At 51.9% G+C, this 23,594-nt stretch overlaps 9 protein-coding genes and 1 non-coding gene across 10 annotated transcripts; 3 read left to right on the forward strand and 7 right to left on the reverse strand.

The window, feature by feature from the left end:
• Nucleotides 1-447: 447 nt before the first annotated feature.
• LY79DRAFT_138867 (cell wall protein PhiA) lies at nucleotides 448-1,341 on the reverse strand. The gene has a single exon (XM_060550937.1). The coding sequence runs from the start codon at nucleotides 1,203-1,205 to the stop codon at nucleotides 594-596; it is 612 nt and encodes a 203-aa protein (XP_060419956.1). The 5' UTR covers nucleotides 1,206-1,341; the 3' UTR covers nucleotides 448-593.
• Nucleotides 1,342-2,336: 995 nt separating this feature from the next.
• On the reverse strand, nucleotides 2,337-2,980 carry LY79DRAFT_534868 (uncharacterized protein). Its single transcript, XM_060556473.1, has one exon. It carries the CDS (start codon nucleotides 2,935-2,937, stop codon nucleotides 2,761-2,763), a length of 177 nt encoding a protein of 58 aa, XP_060419957.1. The 5' UTR covers nucleotides 2,938-2,980; the 3' UTR covers nucleotides 2,337-2,760.
• Nucleotides 2,981-5,006: 2,026 nt separating this feature from the next.
• Nucleotides 5,007-6,764, forward strand: LY79DRAFT_504656 (thiamine pyrophosphate enzyme; the record flags this gene model as incomplete). Its single annotated transcript, XM_060553530.1, has 1 exon — nucleotides 5,007-6,764. One exon carries the CDS (start codon nucleotides 5,007-5,009, stop codon nucleotides 6,762-6,764), a length of 1,758 nt encoding a protein of 585 aa, XP_060419958.1.
• A 415-nt stretch (nucleotides 6,765-7,179) lies between these two features.
• LY79DRAFT_482048 (uncharacterized protein) lies at nucleotides 7,180-7,653 on the reverse strand (the record flags this gene model as incomplete). The annotated part of the gene is made up of 1 exon (XM_060553273.1): nucleotides 7,180-7,653. A coding segment is annotated over one exon (474 nt), but the record flags the coding sequence as incomplete, so codon positions are not given.
• A 3,859-nt stretch (nucleotides 7,654-11,512) lies between these two features.
• LY79DRAFT_534879 (beta-lactamase-like protein) lies at nucleotides 11,513-12,717 on the reverse strand. The gene has a single exon (XM_060556474.1). It carries the CDS (start codon nucleotides 12,633-12,635, stop codon nucleotides 11,574-11,576), a length of 1,062 nt encoding a protein of 353 aa, XP_060419960.1. The 5' UTR covers nucleotides 12,636-12,717; the 3' UTR covers nucleotides 11,513-11,573.
• A 770-nt stretch (nucleotides 12,718-13,487) lies between these two features.
• On the reverse strand, nucleotides 13,488-13,589 carry LY79DRAFT_t25. Its single transcript has one exon. It is a non-coding gene; the product is annotated as a tRNA-Pro (tRNA).
• Nucleotides 13,590-15,853: 2,264 nt separating this feature from the next.
• Nucleotides 15,854-17,836, forward strand: LY79DRAFT_596878 (uncharacterized protein). The gene is made up of 2 exons (XM_060561795.1): nucleotides 15,854-16,089; nucleotides 16,146-17,836. Exons 1-2 carry the CDS (start codon nucleotides 15,923-15,925, stop codon nucleotides 17,794-17,796), a joined length of 1,818 nt encoding a protein of 605 aa, XP_060419961.1. The 5' UTR covers nucleotides 15,854-15,922; the 3' UTR covers nucleotides 17,797-17,836.
• Nucleotides 17,837-17,879: 43 nt separating this feature from the next.
• On the reverse strand, nucleotides 17,880-20,312 carry LY79DRAFT_534887 (uncharacterized protein). The gene is made up of 4 exons (XM_060556475.1): nucleotides 19,700-20,312; nucleotides 19,207-19,627; nucleotides 18,969-19,136; nucleotides 17,880-18,912 (listed from the first exon to the last, which is right to left on the reverse strand). The coding sequence occupies exons 1-4, from the start codon at nucleotides 20,138-20,140 to the stop codon at nucleotides 18,080-18,082; spliced, it is 1,863 nt and encodes a 620-aa protein (XP_060419962.1). The 5' UTR covers nucleotides 20,141-20,312; the 3' UTR covers nucleotides 17,880-18,079.
• A 1,127-nt stretch (nucleotides 20,313-21,439) lies between these two features.
• On the forward strand, nucleotides 21,440-22,060 carry LY79DRAFT_504762 (uncharacterized protein; the record flags this gene model as incomplete). The annotated part of the gene is made up of 1 exon (XM_060553540.1): nucleotides 21,440-22,060. One exon carries the CDS (start codon nucleotides 21,440-21,442, stop codon nucleotides 22,058-22,060), a length of 621 nt encoding a protein of 206 aa, XP_060419963.1.
• Nucleotides 22,061-22,129: 69 nt separating this feature from the next.
• LY79DRAFT_139022 (uncharacterized protein) lies at nucleotides 22,130-23,402 on the reverse strand. The gene is made up of 4 exons (XM_060550938.1): nucleotides 22,981-23,402; nucleotides 22,774-22,887; nucleotides 22,591-22,709; nucleotides 22,130-22,534 (listed from the first exon to the last, which is right to left on the reverse strand). Exons 1-4 carry the CDS (start codon nucleotides 23,291-23,293, stop codon nucleotides 22,199-22,201), a joined length of 882 nt encoding a protein of 293 aa, XP_060419964.1. The 5' UTR covers nucleotides 23,294-23,402; the 3' UTR covers nucleotides 22,130-22,198.
• Between the last annotated feature and the right edge of the window lie 192 nt (nucleotides 23,403-23,594).

A 23,594-nucleotide genomic window follows, 5' to 3' on the forward strand; every position in this document is an offset into this window, starting at 1 on the left:
TCCATTTCAATTGTGGTTGTGGTGACGGGATGAGTGTCCGCGACCGATCGCTAGCTACCACTCGTCGTTGCATCCCCCCAGTAAGACATTCTTCCTTCGGGCCCCTCAGACGTGGACAACCGAGAGTACATACACCCCGTGCCAAGGACGACCGAAGCATTGCCAATCAAAGGAACCAGCGATATTTTCTCCCTTGGCTGCAGCAGCCGACCAGGATGACAGGTCCCCTGTTAAATGAGAGAGTTGAGGCGCATGCACGTACACGAGTCGGGTGTCCCAAAACCACAAAGTCGAACATGTGACGGTCACATCGTGTTAGAAAAAACAAAGTTTTTGTAGCAAAATTAATGCGTGAGAAATGTGATGTTATTTTAGGTATAGAAGACACTAAAAGCACATACGTGCCCATGTCGGCCATGCTATGCCATGGCAAGAATACAAAACCTATCCCCTCCCCCCCGCCATTATATAGATATCACAGGGGCTGGCCGTCATGCCCTCCCCCCACCTTTTGGTCCGTTATTATTTTGTCTAACCGCTATCGATTCTCACAGGGTGAGTTGCTCGTTGTCAAGCACGATATGCACCCCCGCTTAGGAGGTGTAACTGCAGCCGTTGGGCTTGGGGATCGCGACGGGGCGGGCGGCGATGCGGACGCAGTCCTTGTTGCCGCCGGGGTTGTCAATGCTGTTGTAAACCCAGACGCTCCATGAGCCCTCGATGCTGTTGGGGCAGGCGGTGAAGCCGGCGTTATCGAACATCAGGTGGCCAGCCTCGTCGAGCTCCCAGCCGGTGCGCTGGGCGTTGCGGGGGGCAGGCTGTGCGCCGGTGGTGTAGCCGAGCTTGCCCTGACCCATGCCGGAGAGGTCGGCGAAGAGCTGCTGGGGCGTCGTCGAGGCGGCGTAGAGGTAGAGTCCGTTGTCCTCAGAGTCCAAGGTGAAGGTGGCCTCCTGCTCGGTAGGCTGGTCCGGGGTGATGTCGCAGGTGGCGTTCTGCTTGGGGAGCCCGACGAAGATGCTGCTCTGGGCCGCCTGGAAGTGCTGCAGGTGGAGAGGTGTGTCGATGGCAACGACTTGGAGCTTGAAGTAGGCGGGCAGCGTGCTGTTGGCCGTTCCGTTCTGACGGGCGTAGACTTGCGAAGGGATGGAGGCGCCAGAGACGGCGGAGGCCAAGGTGGCCGCAACGAGGGCGTTGGTGAACTGCATACTGGTAATAGGGTTGGGTGTTGTTCGAGTGAGTGTGGATGTAAAGACTGGTGTGGTCGGTTGATTATTAGATCGGTATTAGAGTTGAGTGACTGTTGATGAGGGCGAAGATGGAATGAGTGAGAGGTGTCACAACCGGTATTACGGCGGCTCTATCCAATCCCTTTTATATCAAAGATGGCTCACAATGGCAATACCCACCGGTTGTCGTGGTGCCATCAGAGCTTTCTCAGGAACCCCGTCCCGTCCGTCAACCATCACCTCGTAACTAATCATGGGGTGCAGGGGCAAGGCTGCGCGGGGGTGCTCCGCCCAGCGGAGATCTTTTTCGTGATGCCAATCATGGGCAGTGCAGAGCCGATTGACATCATAGAGACCTCTAGTATAGTGTGCCTATAGGGAGGGAACATGGCAAATACGAGAGGAGCCTCAACAAAGGCGGGGAGAGTAATAGTCAGTCTACTGCTATTGGGCAGGGCTTGGGCTTGGCGATGGGCTATCCGTCTCTCTCGGCATTGCCGCTACCGTCTGCTGCGCCATCCCGTTGGCCCCGTAACTCTGATCAACCCTTCTTCTACTCCGTACAGCTCGTGGTAGGTCATAGTTTGCGTACGTAGTATCCGTGACCAAGCTGACGACACCGTTAAGGAGACAACACAAGCAAGCGCAGCATCTGCAGATGGAGCCTGCAAAGCACCCTATTGGTTTGGGCCGTCATTTCATTAACCCGGGAAACTCACATAGATGATGAATGGGCCGCTGGATGGGGAAGGGGGAGGCTGGGCTGTCACAGCTGTTTGGTGGCTATGTATGGAAACTATACTGCCAACATCCCTGGATCGCCCACCTCAAAGCCGCGTCGCAACCCATGCGCGCGCTACAGAGAGCATCTACAGGACATAGCAGGCGTGTTACAAGGCGTCAGCACATACCACCGAATGTCTCAACACATGGATGGCATAGGTGGGTAGTCTACTCTCCACCTTTCCCTGCGTAGGTTACATGCCCCCGAAGGGCCGAAGGGTCACATTCTCCCGGGGAGGCAAACACCGCTCGCTATTAGGGGGAGGCAACGTAGCATGCAGGTAGAGAGGCAATTGGGTCCCGGACGCTAGGTACTCTGAAAGGGGGGTTGGGACCGTCCAGAGAGAGATTCTACGGTAGTTTACCCGAACCCAACGCCACCAGCCTTGGCCCTCCATCATGCCGACGAACCTTAACTATTAATAACTCGGTCGACGCTGATCAGTGCATCATCCCTAGTGCTCTCTACAACTCCGCCGTTCAAGCCCCTCGGCTGAGGTTTAGCTCAGAGGCGAATGACCCCGCGATTCGCCGGCTTTCCGTCAGAACACGCGCGATCGTCATCGCTGTGGTCAACTGCCTCCGTAGAGGTCCTCTACTATAGTTTGCCTGCGCTGTCTGGCAACGTAGTGTAGCTATGACGGTACGGAGTAGAGAAAGGGCTGTTTGTTCGCGGTGCAACTCATCTCCTCCTGAGAAACAACGCTCTCCTCGTTTGCCGCTCCCGGTTCTAATGGCCTGATCAGAACCGTTACCCTGCCCAAGCCGGAGAGCCCGTGTTCGGACAGCCTCCTGTCCCCAAAACTTTCATGTCATGTTGGGACAGAAATAGGTATTCTATGGAGACATGTATCCATCTCACCCCGCCTACCCAGTTCCCAGCGGTAGCGGTTAACAGGCAGACACTTTGCGGGTCAAACCTTAGCATCTCAGACTATCTCAAAGTACTGACCCACCTCCTCTTAAGTCACTTTTGTCCCCACACCACCAACTCCAAATTCTCTACACCACCAACTTCAAAATTTTAACACTAAGTCAACAAGAAAAAAAAAAGCTTTTTTAATAGTATATACTACACCCTTTATACTATGCCTAGTATCCTCTATATATAGGAGACTGTCTCTAGGGGTAAGTTTCTCTAAAAAGTTGATTTGTGTTACTAAATTCTAGATATACCTTAAGCTAATAGAGATATCTCTGTTTTCTTCTTTTTTCTGTAGGAAAAGGGTAAGCTGGTCTGTGCATATGTCTGTGCAGAATTAAGCGAGAGACTTTAAGAGGTACTTTGATGACTCAAGTGCTGCCCCGCAATGTGTCTGCCTGTTAACCGCTACCTTCCCAGCCTGACAACCTTGTTGTTAACATTACGGAGTACTATGTATTGTTATTTCCCGCCTGTCCTAGCAACCCAAGGTGGATGGATGGGATCGGAATTGTGCATTACTGGCCAAGAGGGTTTCCAGAAAGCTTGGATGATCGTCAACCATCCCATTTTTTTTCGAGCGATCAGCTATCCGTTCTTTCCCCCCCTCCTGGGCCTAACCAGTTCCACAGTTCTACCGTCCTCTCGTCCGAACGCCCAACGCCATGGCCAAAGATCAGCAGCTGTTTCCGGAGGTCCCAGAAACAACCAAACTGGATAAAAAACTACCTTGGTATGATTCTAGTGATTGTGGCCTAGTGTATCCCTCGTATCCGCGCCCCAGTCGATCCTCCCGAGTCAAGACACTGCTCAAACCTCGAGAGGAGACCCTGGGTGTGAGGATGCGGACATAGCCGGAGCCAAAAGAACAAACTCGCGTCTTTACTCCGTACACGCATCCGTATCACACACCAGGACAAGGCCCTCTTGGAACTGGGTCGCGACTGAGTCAATCACCCGGCCCGGCAAACCAAGCATTTATCTCGCTTCGATCCTCGTGCTCCTCTTTCTCATACTCCAACCTTCCAGATGCTCTCATACATGCTGTCTGTCGTGCATCTCAGGTCTCGTCCATGTTAAATGTAACTTACTTGGGACTACGAGCACTCCGCTGCCTCTGGGCAGATATCTGGCTTGACGGGCAACCCTACTGCAAGACGCAAAAAGCGGAAAAGAGAATGAGGTTGAAAGTTAATGCCTTTGCTGTCGACTTACCTCTGGTCGCATTACTACTAGGTGGATGATGGCTTGAATTTTGTAATGCGATTGGTCCCAACTCGTGGCAGGGTCTGTCCAGCCTGCGTGGACAGTTTGTGCGAAGACCTGAATGATCTTGACCGCATGTTTCTCCGACTGATAACGCGACTCTCCACTGACCGATTCTGTAATAGACATCTCATGGACACGGCCAGGCCGATCAGCCTCCAAAGCTGACATCCTGCAAGCCTTGTGGATCATGCCCAGACGGTGTTTTTGAGATGTCGAAACAAACAAAGATTCAGGCGGGGAGCTGCGCCTATCGCGACGTGTTTCTAATGAAGTCATTCTGGTTCTTGGCTAGAGTTTTTTTTTTTTCTTCTTCTTTTTTCCTTTTTCCTAAATGGCGTTCAATCCAGACCAAGAGTAGAGCCATGCAGTCCTTGGGCCGCGGTCTCATTCTTAATCTCCGCTCAACCACCTTCGGCAGTATATGGCTGTCCCGCTCACAACTTCGCTATTCCTTTATCGAACACGTTGCAGGCCTCTTGCCTATGCCTGCAACTCCCTTCGAATCCCGACTTGTGATCTTCGCATATCGGGTTGGCTGAAGCATGTTCACGTGGGCATAAACAAAAAGATGGACTAGATATGTACCGGTGCATGCCGCTGGAGTACCGGAATGAGTTACACAGGTGCCCCGCATATCACGGGCGCTGTCATAGCCGTGATTCTCGAACTAAGATGAGGGGAAACTGCCACTAGGCTGATCTACTATGCACATGGGAAACTAAGATTTCTCATCATCCGAGGACTGCTGCCGCCTCTTCGGTTCCCGTCTGATTCATCAAACACGTCAGAAAAGAAAAGAAAAAAAGATGTCTCAATCGCGCGACGACAGTCGGCCCACGGTGAAGCTGGCGGAGTACCTCTTCGCCCGCTTACACCAGCTCGGCATAGGTGCCATCCACGGTGTCCCGGGGGACTTCAACCTGCACCTCCTCGACCACGTCGAACCGGCGGGGCTGCTATGGGTCGGCAATACCAATGAGCTCAACGCCGGGTACGCAGCGGACGGATACGCTCGCATCAAGGGCATCGGAGCCCTCATCACGACTTCTGGGGTCGGCGAGCTCTCGGCGATCAACGCCATCGCCGGTGCATACGCAGAACGCGCGGCAGTTGTTCACATCGTCGGCACCCCCTCTAGGGACACGCAGGATGCCCGCCTCATGATACATCACGGGTTCAACGATGGGGAATATAGGCGATTTGCGCAAATGCATGCCCACGTTACCGTCGCGCAGGCGGACCTGCGAAATGCCCTGCTTGCACCGGACCAAGTCGATGAAGCGCTGAAGCAGTGCCTCATTCAGAGCCGGCCAGTCTATATTGAATTCCCTCAGGACCTGGTGGCCGTCCCCGTTTCGGCCGTTAAGTTGCAGACCCCTATCCAGGTTCCGGGCTCTGTAACAACTTCGGCGACCCAGGCTGCTTTGGAGGTGGTATTGGAGAGGATACGAAAAGCGAAGCAGCCAATGATTCTTGTCGACGGGGAAGTGAGGCCTCTAGGCATCATTGAAGAGGTTAATCAACTGGTTAAAGCCACTGGCTGGCCTACATGGACGAGTAGTTTTGGGAAATCTCTAGTCAACGAGACCCTGCCGAATTTTCATGGAGTATATTCAGGGAAGTTTGCCAAGCAGGCTGAGAAGAATTTCGTTGACCGTGCGGACCTTGTTTTGTGTTTTGGGCCTCACTTCAGCTCAACAAACACCTCCGCCTTCTCCAGCATCCCGAAGACAGACGTTTCAGTGCTCTTCTACGACAGACAAGTGAGGGTGGCCGACCAGGTCTTCCGAGACTTGGATGCCAAGAGCGTCATGACTTCGCTTCTCCAGAAGCTGGATGTTCTGAAGCCCTATCAATATGCACCCTACCCGGATCTCCCTCGAGACTACAGCATCCGCTTCTCGCAAGTCCCTAGGGAGGGAAAGATAAGCCATTCCAGGTTCTGGCACCTTGTATCCAATCTCATCCGCCCAGGAGACATCATTCTTGGAGAGACGGGCACATCTGGTCATGGCTGCCGGTTGCTGCCGCTGCCAGTCCATACTAGACTCTTCGTCCCAGCTACTTGGCTCTCCATCGGTTACATGCTTCCAGCTGCGCAAGGCGCCGCCCTAGCACAGCGAGAACTCGTAAAGTCGGACCGATACCACAAGATCGAGGACGCGCGCACGATCCTCTTCATCGGCGATGGTAGCTTTCAAATGACCGTCCAAGAGATTTCAACCATCATTCGTCACGACCTGGACGTCATCATCTTCCTCGTCAACAACGACGGGTACACCATTGAGCGATGCATACACGGCTTGGAGCAACCGTATAATGATGTTGCCTCCTGGCGTTATCTGCAGGCGCCCGCCTTTTTTGGAGGCAGCGCGGAGACGTATGTCCGGTCGGCGAGAACCTGGGGAGAACTTGAAACAATATTTGGTGAGATGCCGTCAAATGGGAAAGGGCTACGAATGGTTGAGGTTTTCATGGACCGCGACGATGTGCCAGAAGGGTCACTTTTCGATCTACTTGAGAAGGAGAAGAAACGAACCTCAGCTGCCGAGCCACAGCCATAGCGACCGCGCGGGCTGATGTCTGCGTTTCCAGTTTGCGTTCGTTGTCCCCTTGTATCTTCACCACCAAGCAGGATTATGATACTCTAGTCCTCATACTGACAGATACCTCAAGTCTATAGCCAATGTTGTGGAGAAGAATCACTTTTTGTCATTACTATCCCAATTAACAACTGACCAGTGGTCCACAAGGAAGTAGAAACCCCCACGTATCACACACAACGCCAAAGACTTGGATCGCGTGTCATTACTGATCCAAAGGCCAAAACTCGGAACAAGCCTCATAGCCTCAGCTGCCATCTTTCGCCTTGCGCTTGTTGTCGCTTTGGCGCTGCTGCTCTCTGAGCCTATCCGCCTCCTCCTTACGCTGCTGATTCTTTTGACGCTCCTGATCAATGCGCCTCTGGTCTTCCTTTCGCTGCTGTTCACGCTGTTTCTGATCAGCATTCTTGGCCTGCTGCTGCTGGATGCGTCTGTTTTCAGCATCCTTGGCTTGCTGTTGCTGATGCTTGTACTCAGCATCCTTGGTTTGCTGCTGCTGGATACGTCTATTCTCGGCATCCTTGGCTTGCTGTTGCTGGATACGTCTGTTCTCAGCATCTTTGGCTTGCTGCTGCTGATGCTTGTACTCAGCATCCTTGGCTTGCTGCTGCTGGATACGCCTGTCCTCAGCATCTTTTGCTTGCTGCTGCTGGACACGCCTGTCCTCCGCGTCTTTGGCTTGCTGTTGCTGATGCTTGTACTCAGCATCTTTTGCTTGCTGCTGCTGGATACGTCTATTCTCGGCATCCTTGGCTTGCTGCTGCTGGATGCGTCTGTTTTCAGCATCTTTGGCTTGCTGCTGCTGATGCTTGTACTCAGCATCTTTTGCTTGCTGCTGCTGATGTCTGTACTCGGCATCTTTGGCTTGCTGCTGCTGAAGGCGCAGGTCCTCGGCAGCCTTGGCTTGTTGTTGCTCGCGGATCAGCTCATCATCCCTGTTCTTCCTATCTTGATCGGTCCTGACCAGCGCATCCTGTTGGTCTCGGCATTTCTCGTCTGCCCGAATCAACTGGTCTTGGGCTTCTTTGCTGTTTTGTGCCCCGTTGATTCTTCGGTCTGCATCTTGCTGACGCCGTTCCTCTGCCCGTATTTGCTGGTCGATCGAGTCTTTGTCAGGACTGTAAGCCTTTTGGTGCTGAAGCTCGCTGACGCGGGCCTGGCTCTGAGTCTTTTCGTGCTGAGCCTGGCTGATGATATCGAGCTGTTGCTGTCGCACTCCTTGCAGGTATCGACTCCGATCGCCGCAGTTGTCTTTAGCGAGGTACGCCTTGCGAACTCGCTCATCCTCATTAGCCCTTTGTGTCGCATAGTCATCATGGTAGCCCTTTGATTGGACCTCAGGCATTTTGTATGTGAGGTCCTTGTCGTAGGTCTCAGACCGTTTTGTGGGACTGTAGTAGTTTCCGAGAGATCCGGGGTACTGGGTATCTACAACACGGTTATTGCCCCTCTGCGCTCGCCTAGCGTCTTCCAACTCCTGCTTCTCCTTGTTCTTTTCATTCTGAAGGCGGGCCTTGTCCTTCTGGTTCTGTTGCTTCACATTGTTTAGTTCCGCTTGTTCTTTGGCCTTATCCTTCTTGGCTGCCGCCTTGTCTCGAGAATTGGTAGCTGCTTTCTCCCTTTGACGCGCGTCATCAATCTCTTTTCGCTCACGATCCTCGCTTTGTTTGGCCGCCTGGTGTTGTGCCCTTTGCGCGGCCTGGATATCTTTGACCTCATTCTTCTCCTTGTCTACACGAGCATTGGCTGCAGAATCCGAATTCTTTTTGTTCTGGTCTTCGTTGCGACCCTCAATGTTGGCCAAGTCTTCGTCGACTTCTAAATTGCGGTTCTGAAGGTTGTTGGCTTCCTCGTCAATTTCATGCGGTCGGCGTATGGAAGAAATCTCGCTGATCTCCTTGGGCTCTTTTTCATCAGAATCTTGGATGTCTTTGAAGGTTCCAGAGTCACGGGAGTAAAAGCTGCTGTCAATGTTCTTTCCAGCTGCTTCTGCTGGGTCCCTGATACCGCGACTTTGGAGGTCACTAGCAGAATTTCCACTAATTTCAATTTCGCGGATGAGAGGAGCGCCAAGGATGTTCAAGACGAGTGTAAAGAGTATGATAAACTTAAGGGAGGTCATGTTGAGCGATGATATGATATGGGGAGACGGAATAGAACCTTCATTCTGTGGTAACCTACAAAAGATTCACCAGATGGATTTCTTTTTTTCAGAACTTGGTGGTCTCCCCTTTCTTTAATACCCGAGCCTCTGCGCTAATGTATCTCGCCTTCTTTGGATCATATTGTCTGTACCAGGAAGCTACATGTTGTACCAGCGAATAAATGTTGAACAAACTTGAACCGACCAACAAGGTTAAGCTGGTTGTCCGAGACGATCCATATTTCCGCCTTGATTTCGGCACATCGTCGTTCTGTGACTTAATCTTCACCTGTCAATTAATGACCGAAAGCCCGGCTGCGTGTCTCGGGTCACAAATCTGCGCGGGCATGCGGGCGTGGTGTTTACTGACTGTACTTGAATGTAGTCTCTACGCTTCCTCAATTGGTGTAGGTGGTTTGTATATTACCTTTGGGTTATGTTCTAAGCATCTTGAGACGAAAAGATTCAGAGAAAGGTGTCAGTCGGTCATTTGACTCGAACTCAAAGTCATACTGACTGCATAGCTTCCCGTAGTGACAGCGTTTATTCTTGCCGAAGGACCCCATTGGGCAGCATCTCTCTTGAGTCAGATGTAAGCCCAGCCGGTGAACCTTATAGTCGAGGCGCCATGTGGGGTTTGGCAAGTTTACACTCGATGCGAGCCCGACCAGCTGGGAACGGGTTCCCAGGGGCGGGGTTCGATTTTCGCGGGCCACGTACATCTCCCGTTACAGGAAACTTAAAGACACCAATCGACTTCCAAGACTACGCAATTCGTCACGAAATATGCTGAGAGTTCACTGTGCCAAGAACCTCAAGACCGTTAAACCTCTGTGCGTAAGTTTGCAGCCTTTCATTTCTAGGTAATGACCCGGCGATCGGAAATTACGCTGTTAATAATTGCGGGCAGTAATCAACGCCTTATATTTCACGTGACACACGAAGCCAGGTTCGCACCTATATAACCAGTAGGTGAGGCTGATACTATTAAACCTTCCGATCGGCATCTCGCCGAAATCTTGATTGGGGCTCCTTAGGTTCCGTAGGTGAAACGTCGACGATTTCACATGTTTTGACGAGGTTGACGGGAATCGAACCGCGAGGTGGATGAGGCTCGGCTCGATTACTGCCCAAGACTATTGCGGTTCAAGTGCTTTATATCCAACGGGACAAATTTCGCTGGTAAAGTAGTCCCACCCGTCGTTCCACGGCAAATTTGTCAAGCGTAGGTGGACACCCACCAAGTCGGCAGCTACCGACTCCCAAGATTACGAATCCCTTCATTTTCATTTGCCGCTTTGAGGAATTGCGGCACATACTTAAGAGAATTTAACCATCCGAGATGCGGAATTCATGAACCTAGCTCTCTGACAAAGTTATCACGGCTTATTTCGCCACTCTCCTAAGGCCTTGGGTGGTATGCTGGTACCAGGGTAATCTGTATGTTTAGGTAGCCATCCTGGAGCCGACGAGACGGAGTGGTAGTGATGTAAGTAGAAATCATATGCGACCGAGCTTGTCTTTCAGTATTCAAAGTATGCTAATCAGTGTCCATTTAGCTTTATGTTTTTGTCTTGCATCCCACGAGCAGTATACAAATGGCCATTTGGTGGTGTGGAATCTTTCGTGAGGAACAGTGACATTTAAGCCTGCTCATATTATGACTATGCGTCTATATTACTACCACCTTAGTGAGCCTACGCGGGACACCTCTTTTCTCGTATCAGGATACGCCATCGGTCACGAGATCAAAGCATGTCATATGAAGTAGTTGATTAGGCAGCTCTGTATGGCTTAGAATCATCAGGCTAAATTCTACGGCTACAAGCTAGTTAGGGTAGCCGTTGAGTGGAATCGTGAACTAAATGTGATTTTTTGTACACCTGTATCGAAAAGCGCATGGGATCTAGCTCGATCACAATACGTATACACCGACTTCTCGACCATGATTTGCAGATTCTTTTTCACGAATCTTATAAGCTACACTACCCTGAGTGATGTTTTTTTCCGCCGATGAGATCTGTTCCGCGACTTGATAAATGGATACATATGTATCTAAACAGCAGTAAGGCCCTCTTGAACATGTACCGCAGAGGTGCCGAAGATTCCGGTCTACACTGAAGAAACTGAATTTATAGTCTGACTTTCTACTACAGCACTAGTCTGACGGTAACACCAAATTAGACGTTGGTAAGTTAAGCTTCACGAAATGCACAAGCATTGGCCGTTATCACTCAAGTCTTACATACTTTTATATTGAACCTTAGATTCCGTGTTCGGCATCTGAGTTTCACGCATCTAGTCAGCCTCCATCGATGTCGTGGCCGAGAACCCATTTTGTGACCGAGGCATATCGTGGACTTTTAGGAAACTCCCCGAAACATTCCTCAGCCGCGGTACCCCCTATATGAAAGGAGAGCAACCAGGTAGTTACAGTCGGCCAAATCATGCTTAGGCCAACTCGATGAACTGCGATGGAAGCCCTCTTCGAAGCAGTGATAACAAGAAGATAGCTAACAGTCACGATGATTCGTTAGTCTATGTCATCAGGATTTGCTACTGTTGTATCTGAAATATTTGAATTGTATAAAATCAAGTACATCATGAAATAACAGTGACTTGTAAAATCACCATGTCAATATGTTGTTTTTGACTTTGAAACGGTAATGCTCCCCGCGATCCAAGTATACAACTCTATCATTCATACTCTCTGCATCAACCTCCTTTTTGAAGTCTTCCAACGGCGACAAGAACACATCGTAGTCATCGTAATGAATGGGGATCGTGACATCAGGATTAACCAGCTTAATAAGCTGCATGCCCTGCTTGGCATCCATCGTAACCATCAACAAAGGAACTGAAGGGCCTGGGATCGTGGTACCCCCGAGATGAACCAGCATCAAGTCGACACGCTCATCATTGAGCCACTCGGGGATTTTCTTGAGTTCGTCGACCATCAACGTATCGCCAGATATGTATATGCGGTAGCCAGTCTCAAATGCCGCAGAATTGGCGTGTGGGCCAATACTGGGACAATACCCCAATTCCAACATCCATCCATTTGTCGGAGGTACAGCTTTCAAGACATCGTTGGCAGCCGATAAAGAGCCGGGCGGGACATGTTTGCCCGGCATGCCAGTGACTTTGATAGCTGCGTGCTTGTCCTGTGATCCTGATGGAGAGCGGGCGACTTCAAGCCGCAGATCTTGGAAGAAGTCGAGATCCACCACATTTTTAAACGGTTCGGGTTTCTCCGCAGATGTTAGACAAGCTTTAGCATGCGGCGTTGTGATAATGGAGAAACTGCGATTCAGCGAGTCTTCCACTTTGCGGTCAAAATGATCCTCGTGATAGTGTGAGAGGAGGATCGCGTCCAATGGTGGAAGTTCTTCGAGGTCGATCGCCGGGTTGGTCTTGCGTTCAGCTGTGACGCCAGGTCCGAGATGAACGTGGTCCCCAGCGTGGAGAAAGTTCGGATCTGTTAGGATGCGGATTCCCTGCCATTCGAGGATTGTCGTCGCAGTGCCAACGAACGATATACTCGCGTCTTCATCCTCGGTAAATATGCCGCGGGGATGCACGTGCTGTTTGCCGAGAGGAAGGCTTGCGGGCTCTTTCGTCTGAATGCCCTCTCGGAGAAGTCTTTCTCTGTGAGCTGGATTCAATGTGAAATGCTTCATAGCAGACATATTGGGCTCGTGAATTATCAAAGTAGTGTTTTAGCAAGGTTACCAAGTTGAATTGGGCGAAATGATTATGGGGGTTTGGCTGGTCACTCAGAGCCCGGAAACTCGAGGAATCAACGAAGTCATGATGACGTTCGTTACACGCAATGAGCTGCAATGATGCAATCATCAGCAGCGATTGCGGGCGGAACACGCTGTCACAATCGGCGAACGCAGATTAATTCTGTGGTACAGCCCATCTCGATTGTGTCTTGGAAGGTAATTCTTTAAACCTTACGCGCTGTTCATAGCAACCATTCAAACTTGCAAGATGCTGCCGAAGATGCGACCCGAAGCGAACACGCTGCATCCAGTTCCTGACATCATAATCCAATATATTTGGTCTCTGTTTCACCCAATTCAACGCTTCTATCGTACGTATGCCTGGCCAATATTGGACTTAACTGGAATACATTTATGCCCTTGAAGCCATTTCCGACGTGACCCCGGCATACTAGCAACTGATTACAACCCTACAATGTCCCCTTAAGTAAGCAGTGTGTTATGTAATGACATTAGTACAATACACTCGGGTGTAACACTCCTATTTAAGCGCATAGAATAGGGAGAAGCTACGTTCTACAAGGCTTGTAGAAAAGTAACTATTGTTTATTACTACTTAATTAAGTCTCATATAATTAAATAGCCTTAGTAAGTTATACCAAGTTAGAAAGGGTATAGTTTAATTAACATATAGTACTAACAAAAAGACAAGTCAAAATTTAAGCTGTGTAATAGGACAAGACACAAAGTATAGCTTTATTATAGTGGGGCTTGAGTTAGCCATACATAGGGACGTCGCCGAAAGTAAAAATAGGGCCCAACCGTGATTCGAACACGGGGCCTCGCCCAGTCACGCTGAGCGTGAGGATTGTATTATAACCCGAAGGGCGAATCATACCACTAGACCATTGGGCCGGAATCAGAGCTCCGTGGTCGTGAACCAAGGGATGTTCGGGCGGCGAGATTTGGGAAATATGCTACGTACCATCAACCGCGTGAGAAACCATCTTGATTATCTCACCATGAGAACTTGACGGCTCGACTCCCTCTGTTATATCCCCAGATTTGCTGCCTGAAACTCGCTTCAAAGCTTGTTTGACCTCAGAGTCCACAGGCATGACCCGCAACGCCTTAGTGTCCACACCAATCATATCTGAGCGGCATAGGTCCCCTGCGACGCCAAATGTGGAGGCTTTTATCTCAATAGAGTTTCTCTACTCCGTATCTTAAGGGGCAATGAAAATCTCCAACCGGTAGCCAAAATCGCTTCATTCGATTCCTGAGTTGAATTTGGCAGTCCAGCCTGACGTACTTTACCCAACCTTCCCACATGCCGAAGATAGGCTATAGACCAAACAAACTTATTACGGTCCAGAGGATTGAATGTGTAGATGGACCGGTGACAAACTGTTGATCCGCAGTACATGTAGTCATGACGTTGGCTCTCTAAGCCACGGGACGCTGCTTCTGTGTCGCGATGGCACATGTAAGTTGTCGGCATGAGAGAAGAGCACCAGTGCTCAAAGGACTTGGTGAAATCTTTTCCAGTGACACAACCATCCAAGGTTGGGCGGCTATAACCTAAACTCCGGCTGGTTCGCGCGACGATTTGAGCGATCCAGTTTGACAGGATCAAGAATCGCACGCCAGGCTTACTTACTGTGTCTTACCACGTGGGCAAACTAGGATCATCATACGCCGTTGTTGGCGCAACGGTCGAGGAGCATGTTGTGTAAGACTGACGCGTCGCGCGCTGTCAGGTTGCACGTATTTGCCATTAATATTCAGAACGCCGCCAAACCTTTCTCCCTGGTCCGTTCACGTTGTGCCACGTTGGCGTCCCGTCGGTTCCGGGTGGCATAAGGAAGCAGACCCAGATTTTGCCCTCGGCCGTTAGCAGGCGGGGCAATTTGCCCACATATTCTGCAAGGACTCCCGAGAGCGAGGTGGAAGGGTAACTCAAATTTACAACTTTCTCTCTTATTCAAAGGGCAAGACGCACGCGGTGCGCAATCCGCAGACCTTCCTTATCAATGATTCAACGTCAACGAAGAAACGACAATGTCCTGGAGTAGAGAGCGGTAGCCGTATGAATCGGTTCATTCCTTCAGGGGTCGAGACAGCTTCAGCCACGGCAGCTGAGACACGGCCATCAATCCCTCCTGTCCGCGAACATGCTGATCATCTGTTCTACGAGGAGTTATGGTGTGTAGGTCACGCAAGGGTTACCCAGGCACGCATCGATGTCGGCAAGAGCGATTCGCTGGGCCAGCGCCGGATCACGGCATGCCATGAGTGACAAGGCCCGCTCCCTTTTTCAGATGATTGCAATGCGACCCTGCTATAGTGTGTAGAATCACTCTTGCAAGCTCATTACCGTCCGGCGTCCGCAGAGCCCGAGCGAAGAGGGAGTCCGACGACAGGGGTTTTGATGCTTCGAGCATGGTTTATGACTAGTGATCGTCGACACTGACAAGCACCTCGCATCTCTGCGTTTCAGTCGTCTGAAGATTTTGGTGTAGCAAACATAAGATTTAGCGATGTGCTATGTGGTCCTGGCTTTCGGTTCGGTACCACTGGAGTTGATATCGTATCTAGCCGATTTTCCAAAAACTCTTGGGCTTTGATCAAGATATAACAGTAACAACAGAAGGGTTCCAATTAAAGCTCGGAAGCACATCGAGTTGTTGAAGCGGGATTAGACTTCCACAAGGTGTCAAACCGTAAGCCCCTTCAACACCCTGGGAGTTTACAGGTGGGTTTCGTCTTCCTTCCCCCTTACAGGGTGTCGGCATCTTTCAACTTATAACGTGCCCCGGGATGGTGGGTTGCCAACACCTTTCAAAAAGGCCGCTCCGCCGTCAGAGCCACATGCTTGCATGCACTCGCTTTGGTTGGCCGCCCGTCATGCCTCGACACAACAGACATCTAGACCGCAAACTTTTGTGATGTTGTTGCCTTCAACGCCTTGGGCGGCGTTCCTGCTGGCCAGCGTCCTTTGCCCGCCCGTTCTCGCAGTCGAGAGTTGTTACAATTCTGCACAACCACTGATACTGCCCATCAAGGTAAGGATCTCGCGAGAGCCATACGGTCTCTTCGACATGTCTGTTTTCTTTTCCACCCGTGTGTTTTGTTGTTATATTGTTGCATTTTGTTGACTTTGTGCGTCTCTACAGAACGTCACATTTCCGAATGGCATTGGTGCCAATCGAGGCCTCAAGCTCACGCTTGGCGGCCAACTACAAGGCATGCGCATGTCCACCATGTTGAACAACACGCGCGTGAGGAATAGTCTGGACTGCCCAAACAACGACACTTTTGCATTCATCGGTTGCCAAGGGTCTTCTGGGAGCGTGTACGACACCACAAGAGGCTCTTTTATCCAGGTTGTCAACATTCAAGACTGGAATGTGACGTACGGCACCGTACATTTCCTGTCTATATCTCGTAAGCGGCTAACAGTTCCAACAGAACCGTCGATCAACAGCCCGATGATGGCGGTACAACAGTGCTGCACGGATACGATGCCGCGAATTTCACCGACGGCCCGGCTGTGGCCTTTGGCTATCCCTTCGAAGTTTGGGCCGACTACGATGCCTTGAACAAGAGCGCTGTGGCATTCGGGCCCAACTCCTCAACCCTCGAAAGTTTCCTGAGAAACGAGGTCGCGCCCGCCAGAAGCTTTAGCCTAGACTATGGCTCCACCTCTGAACTATATCCCCGCGATGGTCAACTCATCATCGGTGGCTATAACGAGGCTCGATTCAACGCCTCTCAAGTTTCCACTTTCCGCATGTGGGGAGCCAACGCTCCGGCTGCCTGCCCGCTGCAGGTCACCATTGCCGACATCATCCTGACCAACAAGGACGGCGATCACCCCCTTACCGATCCCGGTACCAGAGTGGCGGCGTGCATCGACACCGTCCACAACAGCTTCGCATTCACGCCCGCCATTTTCAACAAATTCGAGAATATCGGCAACAACACCGGCAACCATGCCGGATCCGATGGTGAAGCTTTCGACGAGTCTAACTTTCCACTGGATAGCGAGCCTTTGATTGGAACTCTGACGATCAGACTGACCAATGGTTACACAACTGTGATTCCACATTACGAGCTCGTTAGCAACGTCCGCGGCACCGACCCGCAGGGCAAATACTCGGTGCTGAACAACACGCGACTCAGCACTACCGTCTCGTCCGGGATCGGCGATCTGGGCGAGAATGTCCCCGTTCTCGGCGGCGTCTTTCTCTCACAGAACTATCTCCACGTTGACTATGATGCGGGGAGCTTCTGGCTCAGCCCGCAAGTTGGCAACGGAACTCTACCTGACCGCATCACAGCAGCGTGCAATGGCACCTTGACGGGCGATGGCAAAGCATCGGAATTTGTCATCCAGGTCGGCGTGCCGGTAGCAGTCGGTGCGGGAGTCTTCTTTTTCATCGGGCTGTGGATCTGGTCAAGGCACCGCAAGCGCAACCCCCAGTCTAGAGATGCTTCTAGATCCATTCCCCGCAACGAGAAGCGTGACGCGCCAGGTTCCAGCGCCTCTACCACCATGTTTGCGGGTTATGGCTACGCCAACAACAATTCAACGAGATCTCACCTCACCAGGTTGGCGGTCCATGACTACACCAGCCACGCAAACGGTTCTCCTCCCACCAGGCCGCCTGGGCACGGCCTTGCAAGCCACGTAAACAGTCCACTTCCCTTTGCAGGTTACGACAACGCTCACCACGCAAACCCCGGCGAACACATGGAGCTCGAAGGTGACCCTGGTATACCTGTTGCGCAGCGAGCGGAGTTGGCAGAGCCGGTAACACCATACAGCAGGGCTGAATGGCCTCGGCAGAACTCCATACAAGGGGAGAACGATAGTTACTACAAACAGTTCGAAGAGCCAGGCGAGACCTACGAGCTCGCAGACACTTCGTCGTGCTCGAAGCTCGTTCCGCTGGCGAGTCCGCTACCCGCGCAGCGTGAAGAGGCTGGCTTGAGCGAGCATTGGGTCCCGAATTCTGGGACTTCGCAGGGACATGCGACAACATTCAGCGATGCCGTATCCCCAACGAGTGAAGGGACGAACAGCACAAACGTCCATTCATATATATCTCCTATTTAGCGTGTTTTGATAGATGACTAATGATAATAATCAATGGGCCATGAATACGATGGTTACAACCTTGTAATTCTGCATAACAAGTTCTTGATCAGGTCTTTAGTGTTGACAAAAGTGCGTCTATGATGCAAAGTAACTGCTTGCGTTGTTTAACTGTTAACCAGAACGAGGAAGCTTCCTAGATCTAAGGTGAATTTTCCAATCGCAAACATTATTTTGCCCGTAAGCTTCTGTATATAGGTAGACTCGAATGACCGAATGATAACCAGACCGATTGGGGCCTCCACTAACCATACCAGACTCCCAAAAATATGATGGTGCCCAGGCTAGCACCGACAAGAACGAGAACACATCTACTCTCTATCGAGCGGCCCACGAGCATGGCAAGCATCGCGGTCAGTATAGGAACGAGCATCCACCATCCGAAGGAATTGTAACGCAAGGTAAGCGCCATACAGGGCCCTAACATACCCAGTATGGCGAACAGCCACCATTTTTCGTCTTTGCAATATGTCCACGTCCCTCGCCAGAGATTGTACGTTCCCGGCGCGTCTACTCTGTCCAGCTCAATCCTCCCACCTCTCAATCGCTTCTTGATCTCCTCGCGGAGCTGCTCATGAGAGAGGTCGTCCGGGTCGGACTCTTGGAGTTGTTTCCGAATGGCCTTGGACAGCTCCAAAACACCCTTGTACTCTTTTGGCACGTCGTATCTCCGCCTCATCCGCATCGTCAGACGAGCCTTGATCCACATGTAGGCAAGGCAGAGCGTCCAAGCCAGCAAGAGGACTGTCAGAATAAATAGCTGAAGATATGAGAAGCCCCATTCGTAGCTTTCACGCACAGAGTCGGCGCTGGATTCACGGTCGCGCATGGGCTGGCAGCTTCCGTTTGCTTTCATATAGCTGAGGAGGTAGGTTTCATTTCCAATCGCATAACTCGCTCGATTTCCGTCTCTGAATGGTTGCTGGCCTGTACGAGGGTCGGTCCAGTTCCAGCCATATATTGCTGCAGATGGAAGCAGCCACGTTGCCGAAATGTTGAGGACGGGCGCTGGAAGAGATTGACCCATCCAAGTGGATTCTTTATCCTCCAATCCGTAAAATCCGTATTTCTGGACGTCTTGTCAGATAACGTGTCAGCAAGATTGCGTCACTCTAGAAGCCGGGAAAACATACAGTCAGAGACATTGCGATGCATGGAGCATCTTTCCCCTACAGGTACAGCGGGTGTTCCTTCTTGGCTTGATCGCCCATATCCTAGTCGAGTTGAACCATCATCTATGCATCTGTATGAATATGATAAGGATGCACCATTATTATAGTCTCTATTGTAGATTGTGGAGTCTTTGCCTGTCAGTGCCCTGCAACCAAGTAGATCGGTCATCGATTGATCCGTGCCATTTCCAAGACTCACCTTGTAAGGAAGGATACGTGAGCACAACATCGCCAGTCATGTTAATTCTATGGGCTTCATGAATGATGAACGCGGCAATTTTGAAATCGGAAAACGGTTTCAGGCTGCCGTCATATCCTATGATATAAGCGGCGTTGTTTGCCGAGTATCCAGTCATTGCACTCCCAAGCGTGGGAAACAACATGATGAAAACCGCAACAAAGACCATGATGGTCATCATTACTCGAGATTGCAATCCACGAGAACGAGCAAAATCGCGTGCGAGGTAAAACGTTGACCAAATGCCGGGTTGGTCCTGGAGGAAAATCGTCTGAAACGTCTGGTAGGTCACAGGCCTGGCTTGCATGGAGACTGAAGTGTAGTCGGCGAACGCTCTCCAAGAGATCGACGCAAGCAAGGCTTGACCGCCGCGGCCAAACACCTTATCAACTACTTGTTAATGATGATACTGACCCACGATGGGGAACATGTTTTCGGAGCGGAGAAGTCTTACAACGTCCCACGCCACGTCAATGGCCTTCGCGTCTGCGAAAGACATCCTGCCCCAGCCCAGCGTGATCTGGAAGAACCCAGATGCCGACCAAAGGTTATAGGGATTCAGAAAAACATCGAAGCTGCCATCTGGTTGGCAGGCCTCAGGCCACCGTCTCATGGACAAGGCACCGAGGAAGAGCGCTAGAAGAATGAGTGCTGTGATCCATCCCAGGGCAAACATTGAGGTCAGAGTCGCGAACCAGTCGATGGCTCCGACATCCTTCCATGCGGCCGTTGCAGCTTTCTTCCACTGTCTCTTATCCCACATACGCTGCCGGAGTTTTGCAAGTTTGAATTGCAGGTTGGGGCTCTTCCTGGGGGACCGTCCCTCAAGGACAAGGAGAGGCGCAAATGATCTGGTGGATGGCGTTTCCGCCCCCATCGCTTCCGATGAGCCCATGCTCGTGTGTAGTTGTGGCCGTGACTCTCGCCCGGGTATGAGATTGGCTGTAAGCTGTTCTGAAGCATATGTGACCACGGCTCCGTGCAACCATGGCTGGGGAACGACCGAACATTAAGTATCCGTAGGCAGCGGAATGTCAGGAAACCCACGGTAATAGACGACCAGTTCGCGCAGTGATAAGGGCGCGTATCTCTCTTCAAGCTTCTCACGCCAGCGCTTCGCCTGCAGTGAGACGGAGGCGAATGCAGCCACTGGCCAACCAAGCCACCCTTGGTGGCAGGGGTTATATCATATGAAGCTAAATGGCTGCCTTGAGAGTGACCTGTAGGATGCCAATCTGGCTGGCAGTAAGCATTCCAAAGCACGCAATCACGCTGCCGATCGCCGTCCTAAAATGCCTTGTGTCAGCCCTGATGATATCATCTCCCGCGAAAGACCCTGGCAGGTACAGTCTTACTAGGCTCGCCGCGCGAGCACTTCATGAACCGGGGGGGGGGGTGCATTGCGGGCGCGCTAGTTCTGCAAGTCAACCATGTCTGGCTGAATATCTATTTCAGCTTACCAGCATCGCAAGTTTAGCTTGGCGTATCTCATACATCCTTAGAAACGCGCTGTGACTCTTGGTGGTCCTCTATATGGAGGCAATCTGTAAACTCTCCCGGTATGACCTGTCAATTCAAAATAGCGATCGTCAGCTAGTCAACGTCCCAATCAAACAGCAGTATTTATTGGAGCAATCATTCATCTATCTATCATGAGCAGGTTATTAACCTCTCACCGTAATTTATCTGCTGCACCTCGTCAAACTCGGACATGCCATGATATTTTGTGGTCTCCGCCGTATCACAGCCTCACTCTACACTTGTCTTCAACAGCTTGACGAACTTGCGCACAGTGTCCCCAGCCCAATCACGAGCCTCCGGTACCGACAACGCATGGTCGGCTCCCAACGAGTCCCATTGGTATGCCGTGATCGGGGATGAGAAAACGGATGGGATAAACGATGTCGGCCCGAGGTGGGAGAGAAACCCACTGACGGACGGCGAGGATCTCGGGACTTGGGGCGCTGAGCCGGACGAGCGGTTCTGCGACCTCCGCGCACGGCTGAGGGACGACCGCGAGGAGCTGGACAGGTCCGCGGCCGCGCGGCTGGTTCCGCTCGGCCGCTTCGGGTTCGACGGCCTGCGGTGCACCATGTTCAGGTCCGAGAGGGGCCGCGCGACGCCGCGGAACAGGCGCGAGCGGGCGCACCCCTCGCAGAGAGCCCCGGTGCGGGAGACGAACCCGGAGCTGGTCATGTCTCGCTTCCTCCACGTCCTATGCAGCCTGCCCCTCAGGTTCCTCGGCGAGTTCATGTCCTTGCCCGAGGCGCGCCAGCGCGGCTTCCTCCAGACAAGCTACTGGGCCCTCGCCCGCGTCAAGGCCTCGCACACGCCCCTCTTCTTCTCGGGCGAGATGAGCGCCTGGTCCAGCGAGCCCGCGGACGACAGGGGCGTCACGCCCGCGGTCTGGGAGCGCATCCGCGCCAAGGTGGCGTACAAGAGCGCCGACGTCAACGGCGTCTTGGACACGAGCCCGGAGAGCCGGGCGGCGGTGTGGAGGTCGGGCCGCGAGTTCGAGAGGCAGCTGTGGACGGGGCCGATGGCGGAGCGAGAGCGGTGGGAGGGCTACGGACACGCCGGGCGGTTGGATCCGAACGAGTGCTACTGTCAGCTGGGGAGCAACTGCGCTCTGTGTCTCCCGCTACCGGTCTCCGAAGTTCCCGAGTGGGAGCTCTTGACAAAAGAGGAGCCGAAGGAGGAGATTGAGGAGATCAAGTACTTCAAATCGCCGTGGCTGGAAAGCAGGCATCCTGAGCTGGCCCGTTCCATCAAGGAGTACAAACGGACCCACAAGGCCGTTTTGTATCGAAACTAAGCACTATGCTAAGAAGGATACGGTAAGCTTCGGAAAGTTTTTAATCATCAATCATTTAGGACCATTCACGTGGATATGGTTCCGCTTGAAAAGATCTATGTTGTACATTGTATGTTCTTGAAATGAAACGCCAGTGGTCTAGAAGATTTCTCTGTCGTCGTATGCCCTGACGCTTTCCAGGTAGTTCTTAACCTGACTATAGTCCTTGCACACTATTGATATGCGGTTAGCCAATACGGACACTACGAGTTTTTCATCACGATGGGGGTGAGGCAACTCACCATGCTTGGAATCCCAGCCGTCGGATCCGCCGTTGTGGTCAGGGAAAGTGGTCTCGAGGCCCTCGAGCGCCATGTCAGCACTGCACATGATGGTCTGCCTCAGATAGGCGAAGCAGTGGATCATGTGCCAGTGGTGGTCGTCGGGGATCTCGTGGCCGGAGCTGAGGCCGGAATACGTCTGGACGACGGCGAACTGTGTCAAGAGTCAGAGGGAGTGGAGACAGCCCGAGGGGGAGGGAGGGATCTTACCAAGCAGTGCAGCTGGTGGGTGAGGGAAGTGGTGAAGACGGTCTTCTCGGGCCAGACGATGGGGGTGGGCAGATCGTGGTACTTGTGGGTGTCGTTGACCCATTGGAAGCCCATGCCGTCTGTGGGTGGCGTCAGTATACATACTCGGGTGCCAAGGAATAGTGGACCAGATCAGCGACTTACAGGGCATCAGCTCATTCCAGTTGTTCAAGACCTCATCGGTGAAGAACTTTGAAGTGTCGTTGGGCGCATACTTGCCCTCGTAGTCGGGGGTGAAGGTCTTGATCTGGGTCGAGACTGTAATATCGACGTTAGCCAAGTGCCTGGCAATACCACGACGTGTCTCCCCTTTCAACCGGGGGTCCGGTCGATGGGTTTGGCTGTACTTACACTTTCCGCTGACGCCAGTGAGGTCATCCCCGGGTGTCAAGGTGCTCAGGGCGGGAGCCTGGGTCTGTTGCCTCACCAGCAGGCCGAGGATGACGAGCAGAAGGATGGTGTCGACGAAGTAGCGTGACGACTTGAGCATGGACAGCCAGCGGTTTGTCCTCCTCACGGTAGGGCTCTGGTACTCTTTGGTCAGGCAGCTGCGGCAGGCCTTTTCGTCGCCAATGAGCGACTCCTCGACCTCGGTGCTGCTCCGGTCATCGCAGTCGTGGTCATCGAGGCCGATGTTGGCATACTTTGCTTCAGACATGTCCATTTTAGGGGGAAAGGGGGAAGAAGAATAAGAAGAAGGAAGCAGAAAGTATTGATGTAGTCTAAGAGTGATGACGGATCAACCGTCTGTTGTTTTCGAGAGATGGATAACTTGACCGATTCGATTATCAAACGATAATATATTAGTGAATCGAATAAACCGCACGGAAGAGACGTGTTTAGACAATGCGCCAGCGCCAAGGAGAGGAAGGGACGAATAGATTCAGAGAAGCGAATGGAGAGGGAGGAGGTGAGGGAGTGAGAAAGAGAGAAAGGGAAGAAAGAGAAGAGCGAGGGCCGGGTGC

This window comes from Colletotrichum navitas (assembly GCF_030913465.1).
Source record: "Colletotrichum navitas strain CBS 125086 chromosome Unknown LY79scaffold_2, whole genome shotgun sequence".
NCBI lineage: Eukaryota > Fungi > Ascomycota > Sordariomycetes > Glomerellales > Glomerellaceae > Colletotrichum > Colletotrichum navitas.

Bases quoted from the DNA above. Each gene is read 5' to 3' on its own strand.
- LY79DRAFT_596878 (XM_060561795.1), top strand. From the start codon at position 15,923: ATGCGCATGTCCACCATGTTGAACAACACGCGCGTGAGGAATAGTCTG. The intron at 16,090-16,145 runs GTACGGCACCGT...CAGTTCCAACAG, and splicing joins ATTCAAGACTGGAATGTGAC to AACCGTCGATCAACAGCCCG.
- LY79DRAFT_534868 (XM_060556473.1), bottom strand. From the start codon at position 2,937: ATGCTAAGGTTTGACCCGCAAAGTGTCTGCCTGTTAACCGCTACCGCT.
- LY79DRAFT_534887 (XM_060556475.1), bottom strand. From the start codon at position 20,140: ATGGGCTCATCGGAAGCGATGGGGGCGGAAACGCCATCCACCAGATCA. The intron at 19,628-19,699 runs GTAAGACTTCTC...GTAGTTGATAAG, and splicing joins TTGACGTGGCGTGGGACGTT to GTGTTTGGCCGCGGCGGTCA. The intron at 18,913-18,968 runs GTATGTTTTCCC...TTATCTGACAAG, and splicing joins GCATCGCAATGTCTCTGACT to ACGTCCAGAAATACGGATTT.
- LY79DRAFT_139022 (XM_060550938.1), bottom strand. From the start codon at position 23,293: ATGGACATGTCTGAAGCAAAGTATGCCAACATCGGCCTCGATGACCAC. The intron at 22,888-22,980 runs GTAAGTACAGCC...TCGATATTACAG, and splicing joins CACTGGCGTCAGCGGAAAGT to TCTCGACCCAGATCAAGACC. The intron at 22,710-22,773 runs GTAAGTCGCTGA...CGCCACCCACAG, and splicing joins CTGGAATGAGCTGATGCCCT to ACGGCATGGGCTTCCAATGG.
- LY79DRAFT_534879 (XM_060556474.1), bottom strand. From the start codon at position 12,635: ATGTCTGCTATGAAGCATTTCACATTGAATCCAGCTCACAGAGAAAGA.
- LY79DRAFT_138867 (XM_060550937.1), bottom strand. From the start codon at position 1,205: ATGCAGTTCACCAACGCCCTCGTTGCGGCCACCTTGGCCTCCGCCGTC.